The sequence below is a fragment of the Mus pahari genome, chromosome 19, assembly GCF_900095145.1.
Source record: "Mus pahari chromosome 19, PAHARI_EIJ_v1.1, whole genome shotgun sequence".
NCBI classification, from domain to species: domain Eukaryota; kingdom Metazoa; phylum Chordata; class Mammalia; order Rodentia; family Muridae; genus Mus; species Mus pahari.
Window position 1 is genome coordinate 9,840,267 of NC_034608.1, and position 9,049 is coordinate 9,849,315.

Sequence of the window (9,049 nt, forward strand, 5' to 3'; positions counted from 1 at the left end):
AGTCTGCTCCCGGGGTTGAGGTAGGCGTGGTTCACAGGCTCCCTACCCTGGTGAGTCCGGCCCCATCAGTTCGTGGGTCCGTGAAAATACTCCGCAAATATTTCTAAGGGGAGCCCGCACTTCCCCCGCCTCCCCCACCCCCGTGCTTGTTTTGCCAGCTTCCAGATCATACTCTCCTTTCCTGAGGTAGGAAGTGGGATTCCAGATCTGGGTCTGGTGGGGGCGTGGCCCGCCGAAGGGTGAACGCTGAACTGCTGAGGAAGGAACAAAGGCTGGGGCGGGGCAAAGCCTTGGGCCCCCATCCTGATTGGGAACAAAGGCCACACCCGGGACAGTGGCGGGACACTCCTCGCCTCTCCCCTGCCACGTGGGTGAACACCTGGCTCCGCGCAGAAGGGGTACCCTCTTGCGGTTGAGAGCCTTGGAACTGCTTGCGGGCAACTCACTGTAGCCCAGACCCAGACTGGCGAACCGCGATTCCCAGTGCACTGCAAGGCTGCAGAGGCATCCACTCTCTGCACGGCAGTGTAGGGGAAGGGGGACAAGTTGCCTTTTCACATTGATCCTGCTTTTGAGATGAAACGCTTAACCGCACTTGATCCTGCTATCCTCTGCCTTAGATCAGATTCTTCAGCCTAGGTCCTGTTCCTCAGGCAAGATCCCTCCCCAGGTCTTATTTCTCCCTCAGATGAGATTTACCTCTCAGATCCAACTTTTATCCCTTAGCGTTAAATGTTCAGTTCTCCCACTTCAAAAAAAAAAAAATCACACTAAAATCAGTATAGCAGAAGACTAACACAGAAGGGGCTTTCGAAGGACTGGGAGGAGTTTTACAGAATGGCTTCCCAGTATTTCTCTGGGATCTGCCGTTTGACTTGGGACAACTTTCTGCTTCCCAAGTTGTTAACAATAAGAAAGTTTGGGTTAAGACCGCCTCCACGTTCGGCGGGAACTTCCTGGCAAAGACCCCCTCACCCCCTCCACCTGGGCTCCGGCGCTAGGCTCGGCCGTGGCCCCGCCCACCCCGTATTGTCCGGCCCCTCTTCCCCGACTATAGGCCAGGCTGCCGCTGCAGACGTCGCCACGCCTGCCGAGGAGGCGGGGCCTAAGGTTCGGCTCTGCAGGACCCGCGCGCTCGAGCACGCGGGTTGCCAGCCTGAGTGCACCGTGCGGTGGGCATGGGAGACGTCCAGCACGCACTGTGCGGGTGAATTCCGCACCCGCAGCATTGCTACTCTGGACCTAGAGGGGCGGCTGCGAGTGGAAGGGAGGGCCCTGGCGCGTGCGTACTCTGCGCCCCGCCCCCAGGCTGCGGTGCCCAACGCGCGTGCGCGGAGTCGTCGGCGCCAGATATTTCTGTCCCGCCTCCAGGCCGCGGCTCTTTCTGCGAGCGGCGCGCGGTCGGGCGGTTGTTCGCAAGTCTTGCGGCGCGAGTGTCTCAGAAGCGAGGGAGGAGGCGGCGCGGGTGGCGGCGCCGTCGTCTGTACAGAGGCCCGCAGCCAGCGGCTTGGCCGCATCTCGGCAGCGCCTGGGGCGCGGCGGGCGTCGGCCCAGGAGACGCGTGGCGGCGCTCGGCCTCGCGGCATCGGCGGCTGCCTGGCCGTTGGCGGCGAGCGCACTTGCGCCTGCGCAGCGGGCTCCGTGCCCCTCCTCCCCTGGGCGGCCCCCCCACTCCCCCGGCGGCGTGTGAATGGCGGCCTCGGCGGCGGCGGCGACTGCAGCGGCCTCGGCCGCGACGGCCGCCTCAGCGGCCTCTGGTAGCCCAGGGTCGGGCGAGGCCTCGGCGGGCGGTGAGAAGCGTCCGGCCGCCTCCTCAGCCGCGGCGGCCTCGGCAGCCGCGTCGTCCCCTGCGGGGGGCGGTGGCGAGGCGCAGGAGCTTCTGGAGCACTGCGGCGTGTGTCGCGAGCGCCTGCGGCCCGAACGGGATCCTCGGCTGCTGCCCTGTCTCCATTCGGCCTGCAGTGCCTGCCTGAGCCCCGCTACACCCGCCGCAGCGAATAATTCGGGGGATGGCGGCTCGGCGGGCGACGGCGCTAGTGAGTACTGGGTGGCCAGGTGCCCCTCCCCCTCCTCGCAGCCCGTGCTCGGGACTGCGCCTGTGCGAGAGTATGGGGGCCCGGGTAGGGTTAAGTAGGCCTGCTGGTTTAAGAGGGGGCGGGGAACGGGTCCTGGCCTCTGCCAATGCCCGTTACCAGGTCTGGACACCGTGGTGCAGAATGTGATGGGAGACGTCAAGAAAGCAGAGGGTCCGACTGGATATTTGAGGGGGAGGCTTAGCTTAGGTGTGCATGCATTCACATTTTTATCTTGGCAGTGGTGGATTGTCCAGTGTGCAAACAGCAGTGCTACTCCAAAGACATCGTGGAGAATTATTTTATGCGTGATAGTGGCAGTAAGGCCTCTTCTGATTCCCAGGATGCTAACCAGGTATGTCCTGTGGGATATCTTGGGGAAGAGGGAAGCATGACCTTTCCCAGAGCCTCTCACTGTCTTCACTAGTTTGGATTGTATCCTTATACAGTCTCAGTGTCTGGGAGGGCAGCACAGATTTGAGTGCATTGTATGAATTTTAGCTTGTGTTTCCTGGCAAGTAAATACAGGTCTGGATAGTTCTGCCTGTTCTTTTTGTTTTGAGACAGGGTTTCTCTGTGTAGCCCAGGCTGACCTGGAACTCACTCTGTAGACTAGGCTGGCCTCGAACTCAGAAATCCGCCTGCCCCTGCCTCCCAAGTGCTGGTTTCTCACTGTTCTAACCCCCACCTTTCTTTCACTCACAGTGCTGCACTAGCTGTGAAGATAATGCCCCAGCCACTAGCTATTGTGTGGAGTGCTCTGAACCACTTTGTGAGACCTGTGTGGAGGCTCACCAGCGGGTGAAATACACCAAGGACCACACTGTGCGCTCCACAGGTATGTTGAAGATTTGAAGGCTGTTGCAACTGCCTCTCTGTCTTGGTTGAATAAAATGCATACTTGATGGATGGGACAAAGTCGATTTTCAGGAACCTGACACAGAACTCAGAAATGCTTGGGTTCAGGAGCAGACTTTGGAGGTGAGGTCTAGGTGGAAAGGGAAAGGCCTCAGACAGAGGGTGTGTAGGGTTGTGTAACATCTGCTACAGTTGTAGGTCCTGGTGGTGGATCACTTAGCATAAGCAACTAGTGAAGTCTAGATGGAAGTGACTTCCATCTTTGCAGTTGGGGGTTCTCTGGCACCTGGATTTAGACCAAAGGAAAATTAAGGGCTCTAGAACAGGGAGAGCTTGCTTGCTTGCTTGTGCTCCCTCTCCCTCTCCCTCTCCCTCTCCCTCTCCCGTTTTTTTCGAGACAGGGTTTCTCTGTGTATAGCCCTGGCTGTCCTGGAACTCACTCTGTAGCCCAAGCTGGCCTCGAACTCAGAAATCCGCCTGCCTCTGCCACCCAAGTGCTGGGATTAAAGGTGTAAGCCACCACTGCCCAGCTGAGAACACTGTTAAGACTGTAGTGGAAGGTAGTTGCCGAGGCGAGGCGGGTGTGAGGAATCAATCGGGAGGGCTCGGAAGAGAGCCGCACTTAAGATCAGAGGTGCAGGGCTGCTCTTTCAGTGGTACATAGTCTGGGCTTGGCTAATACAGCCTGCATTGGATCAGCATTGGGCAGGAAGGAGACTGATTTGTCAGTCTATTACTTTCTATTTTGGTGACACACTGCTTAGTCTGGCCTTGGACTCCCCAACCCCTCCTAGACAGGGTTTCTCTGTGTAGCCCTGGCTGTCCTGGAACTCACTCTGTAGACCAGGCTGGCCTTTAACTCAGATTCTGCCTTCCTGGGATTAAAGGGTATAGCGCCTGGCTTTGCCTTGGACTTTATTGCTCCTCCCATAACTCCAAAGTGCTGGGATTAAAATAGGCATTTGGAGTGTGCCTGTCCCTGCTCTTTGTGTTTGTATTTTGCTTTTCAAGACCGGGTTTCTCGGTTGGGCGTGGTGGTGCACGACTTTAATCCCAGCACTTGTGTGGCAGAGGCAGGCAGATTTCTGAGTTCAAGGCCAGTCTGGTCTACAGAGTGAGTTCCAGGACAGCCAGGGCTATACAGAGAAACCCTGTCTTAAAAAAAACCCAAAAGAAAAAAAAAAAGACTGGGTTTCTCTGTATCAGCCCTGGCTATCTTAGATCTTTGTAGAATTGGCTGGCTTCAACTCAAAGATACCTACCTTTGCTGTTGAGTGCTGAGTTTATTAAGGCTTGCCGTGCCCAGTTTTTTGTTTTTGTTTTTTGTTTTTTTGAGGCAAGGTCTGTATATAATCTTGTCTTTTAACTCACTGTGTAAACCAGGAACCAGGATGGCCTTCATACAGATTCTACCTACCTATGCTTCCCAAGTGGTGCTGGGTTTGAAGTTGTGACTTACCAGACCTTTTTTTTTTGTGGAGGTAGATAGCTCAGCATGTAGTTACTGTTAGCCCATCTGGCCTGTAACTCACTATGCAAAGCAGGTTGGTCTCAAACTCAAGTCTGCTTTTGCCTCTCAAGTCCTGGGCCTCAGGGCTTTTTGAAGACATCTCACTGTAGAAACAAGTCTGTTTTTGAATTCAGTATATGCAGTTCAAGCTTACTTGAACTTGTGATCATTCTGTTTCCTAGGTGCTAATAATATGATTAGTATTTTTGACATTGAGTGCTGGTGTTAACTACTGTGAACCATTAGGGCCTTGTTTATTTGTGAATGGTTGTTCATTGGTGGGTGGGAAGATAACCAGGAAATAGTAAGGAGTTTCTCTTCACAAGCTTGCCTTTATTCCTTATGTTAGTTGGTGTAGTCATTTGGGAGTAAAAAGCTTCCAGATCTAGGTCTTAATCAATAAATGGGCCAAGGTTGTGGGACAAGCTGGAATGGGGTCATATGGGGTTTGTTTTGTTTGCTGCTTGAGTTGAAGATGGCTAAGGGCATAATTCCTATTTCCTAGGACCTGCTAAGACTCGAGATGGAGAACGAACAGTCTATTGTAATGTGCACAAGCATGAACCCCTTGTGCTGTTTTGTGAGAGCTGTGACACTCTCACTTGCCGGGACTGCCAGCTCAACGCTCACAAGGACCATCAGTGAGTTTAAAGGCATAGTGGGTAGTTGGAAACCACTATTTCTAAGTTTAGCATTCAGGCTCACTCTTTTGTGGTCTCAGGTACCAGTTTTTGGAAGATGCAGTGAGGAACCAACGTAAACTCTTGGCTTCACTGGTGAAACGTCTTGGGGACAAACATGCCACACTGCAGAAAAACACCAAGGAGGTTCGAAGCTCGTAAGTTCTGGTGCCAGGGCTATCGGGGTCCCAGGGCAAGGTTTTCCTTGCTTGACTTATCTTGTCCATTAGGATCCGCCAGGTGTCTGATGTGCAGAAGCGAGTGCAGGTTGATGTCAAGATGGCCATTCTGCAGATCATGAAGGAGCTGAATAAGCGGGGTCGAGTTTTGGTCAATGATGCCCAGGTAAAACTTACTGTTAGAAGGGTATTAATCAACCTCTCCACTTCTGCTGGCAGCTGACATGACACTATCCAGGATGGAGAAGGATCCTAGTGCTCTCTGCTTTCCCTAATGAGACTTTTTTCCCTCTTGAATTGCAGAAGGTGACCGAGGGTCAGCAGGAACGTCTGGAGCGCCAGCACTGGACCATGACCAAAATTCAGAAGCACCAGGAACACATTTTGCGCTTTGCCTCTTGGGCTTTGGAGAGTGATAACAATACAGCTCTCTTGCTTTCTAAGAAGCTGGTGTGTAGTGGTGGGCTTCATTCAGCTAGGTGGCCCCTCAGCACCTTGAGACCCTGTTAAGTTGCCAAGTATGCTCATGTGCCATATTTTTGCCCCCCATTAGATCTATTTCCAGCTGCATCGGGCCCTCAAAATGATTGTGGATCCTGTGGAGCCTCATGGTGAGATGAAGTTTCAGTGGGATCTCAATGCCTGGACCAAGAGTGCTGAAGCCTTTGGTAGGTTGGTTAGCCCTGTGTGTGTTTCATGGGAGCATTTGAGGCAGTATTTATTATTGTGCTCAATGGGAATTCTCTTTATCTTCATTCAGGCAAGATTGTGGCTGAGCGTCCTGGTACAAACTCCACAGGTCCTGGGCCCATGGCTCCTCCAAGAGCCCCAGGCCCTCTAAGCAAGCAAGGTTCTGGCAGTAGCCAGGTGAGCTGGGGAGAGAAAGGAGAGGGAATGAGGGCCTTGGGGGTTACTTGCCCCTGCTGATAAAGCACATGTTCTGTTCTGTCTCTAGCCCATGGAAGTACAAGAGGGATATGGCTTTGGGTCAGGTAAGTAGTTGTGCCTTGGAAATTGGGCTTGGTGAGTACCCTATCTCTTCTTTTCTGCCAACTCTTTTGTCTTCTGAGCAGATGATCCCTATTCAAGTGCAGAGCCGCATGTATCAGGCATGAAGCGGTAAGTGTGGCAACCCATTGAAGTAGCAGGTGGGTACAGTATTGGTGTGGTAGGAATTCTTGTGAGCTCATGACAAGATACACTTAACAGGTCCCGCTCTGGTGAGGGAGAGGTAAGTGGCCTCATGAGGAAGGTGCCACGTGTGAGCCTTGAACGCCTGGACCTGGATCTCACCTCTGACAGCCAGCCACCAGTCTTCAAGGTCTTTCCTGGAAGCACTACTGAGGACTACAATCTGATTGTTATTGAGCGTGGTGCTGCTGCAGCAGCTGCTGGTCAGGCTGGGACTGTGCCACCAGGAGCCCCTGGTGCCCCACCCCTGCCTGGCATGGCCATTGTCAAGGTAAGCCTGTTACATACAGGATGATGCTTAGAGAATGAAACCTGTCATCCTAAGATTTTGATAATAAGAATCAAACTGTCTTACAGGAAGAAGAGACAGAAGCTGCTATTGGAGCTCCCCCGGCTGCCCCCGAGGGTCCTGAAACCAAGCCTGTGTTGATGGCTCTGAATGAAGGTCCTGGTGCAGAGGGACCTCGTCTAGCTTCACCTAGTGGAAGTACCAGCTCAGGCTTAGAGGTGGTGGCTCCTGAGGTTACCTCAGCCCCAGTAAGTGGGCCAGGTATCCTGGATGACAGTGCCACTATCTGCCGTGTCTGCCAGAAGCCAGGTGACCTGGTCATGTGTAACCAGTGCGAATTTTGCTTTCACCTTGATTGCCACCTCCCAGCCCTGCAGGATGTTCCAGGGTATGTGTGAGGCTGGGCAGGATCCAGATAGATTGTAGAGAGCTGGTTGTCATTTTTTACATTTCCTAATCTTCTTCATCCTAGGGAGGAATGGAGTTGCTCACTCTGCCACGTGCTCCCTGACCTAAAGGAGGAAGATGGAAGCCTTAGCCTGGATGGAGCAGATAGCACTGGTGTGGTAGCTAAACTCTCACCAGTCAACCAGCGGGTGAGGGCCGAATGCATGTGTTGTGTGGCCCAGTAGCTGAAGCCTTCCATGCTACAACTCTGATATCTCTTATACTGTCTAGAAATGTGAGCGTGTTCTGCTGGCCCTGTTCTGCCATGAACCATGCCGCCCCTTGCATCAGCTGGCAACCGACTCTACATTCTCTATGGTGAGTCCCAGAACAGGAGAGGCTGCAGGTGCCAAGAGGTGGAGGACCCCCCTCCCCCCAAATGTCTATGTTGTTTCTCCTTGCAGGAGCAGCCTGGTGGTACCCTAGACCTGACCTTGATTCGTGCTCGCCTCCAAGAGAAGCTGTCACCTCCTTATAGCTCCCCCCAGGAGTTTGCTCAAGATGTGGGCCGCATGTTCAAACAGTTCAATAAGCTGACTGAGGTGAGCCTGCAGAATGAAGCTGGGAGGGGGCAGCAGGCAGGGGGGAATAAAAAGCCAGGACCCACTCACCTGTGTACCCTTAATTGGAACAGGACAAGGCAGATGTTCAGTCCATCATCGGCCTGCAGCGCTTCTTTGAGACACGCATGAATGATGCCTTTGGAGACACCAAGTTTTCTGCTGTGCTGGTAGAACCGCCACCATTGAACCTTCCCAGTGCTGGCCTAAGTTCTCAGGAGCTCTCTGGCCCTGGTGATGGTCCCTGAAGCTGGGGCTCTTGTGGTCAGCCCAGTCCAGCTCTGGTCTCTATATATTCACCCAATACCCTGTTCTTCCTCTGGTGGCCTGACTCCTGTTCTTGCTGGCCCCGTCGTCCCCTCAGTCCCTCTTCACAAAATGGTTTTTACTTCTGTGGATTTAATAAAAACTTCACTGAGTCAGTTGCTCATGCCTCAGCTGTCTGGGGGACTGTTCCTGAGGATTTAGACTCTTACCTGCATGATATTCTACAGGTGACCTTACCTGATTTTGGCAGGGTGAAAGATTTGTACACTGTCATCAGTAAGACTTGGATGGAGGCCTCAGGTGTGCAATGTGCCTCCCAGCAGCCAGATACAAATCTAGACATGAAGTTACTTAACTGCTTACACTTAAAAGTGGGTTGTGTGAGGAAGTGGTCCCCCCCCCCCCCAAGATTTATTTATACGTAAGTACACTGTAGCTTTCTTTAGGCACTTGAGAAGAGGGAGATCTCATTACGGATGGTTGTGAGCCGCCGCCATGTGTTTGTGGAGTTTGAACTCAGGACCTTTGGAAGAGCAGTCAGTGCTCTTAAACTGCTGAGCCATCTCACCAGCCCCCTCAAAGGGTTGTATTTACGGACATGGTGTCTGGCTATCCGGACATCTATAAGTGAGGCTGGCCTTTAACTCAGGTCTACCTTAGAGTGTCAGGATTAAAGGTGTGCATTAGCATTCAAGTTTGGCATAGCATACTCCTTGCTATGACCCATAACTGAGTTCCATATCCCAAATTGGATGGACAGTTACCACTTTAAATCTCATCTCTTGCCATGGACTGTTAGGTTGGTATTAGACACCTTGATGAATGTGTTAGGTGGAGGTATGTATGCATTACCTGGATGCTGCGCCCACCTGGGTCACTGGTGCTAGTGCCAGTTAAGTGTGGAGCCTGCACTTGAGCATTCAGAGCCTTTTGTAAAACACAATCATCCTTACTCCAGCCTGGAATTTGGGTCCCATTGTCACTAGTCATAAGCTC

General features: G+C 53.0%; 2 protein-coding genes across 2 annotated transcripts; one reads left to right on the forward strand and one right to left on the reverse strand.

Annotated features, from left to right (window-relative positions):
• Nucleotides 1-708: 708 nt before the first annotated feature.
• On the reverse strand, nt 709-1,600 carry LOC110336511. Its single transcript, XM_021219105.2, has one exon. It carries the CDS (start codon nt 1,584-1,586, stop codon nt 972-974), a length of 615 nt encoding a protein of 204 aa, XP_021074764.1. The 5' UTR covers nt 1,587-1,600; the 3' UTR covers nt 709-971.
• Nucleotides 1,129-8,211, forward strand: Trim28 (tripartite motif containing 28). Its single transcript, XM_021219080.1, has 17 exons — nt 1,129-2,036; nt 2,315-2,427; nt 2,778-2,910; nt 4,946-5,081; nt 5,162-5,278; nt 5,351-5,465; nt 5,603-5,749; nt 5,853-5,967; nt 6,060-6,166; nt 6,255-6,291; nt 6,373-6,418; nt 6,509-6,761; nt 6,848-7,167; nt 7,252-7,375; nt 7,458-7,544; nt 7,631-7,768; nt 7,861-8,211. Exons 1-17 carry the CDS (start codon nt 1,691-1,693, stop codon nt 8,032-8,034), a joined length of 2,508 nt encoding a protein of 835 aa, XP_021074739.1. The 5' UTR covers nt 1,129-1,690; the 3' UTR covers nt 8,035-8,211.
• The last annotated feature ends 838 nt before the right edge of the window (nt 8,212-9,049 follow it).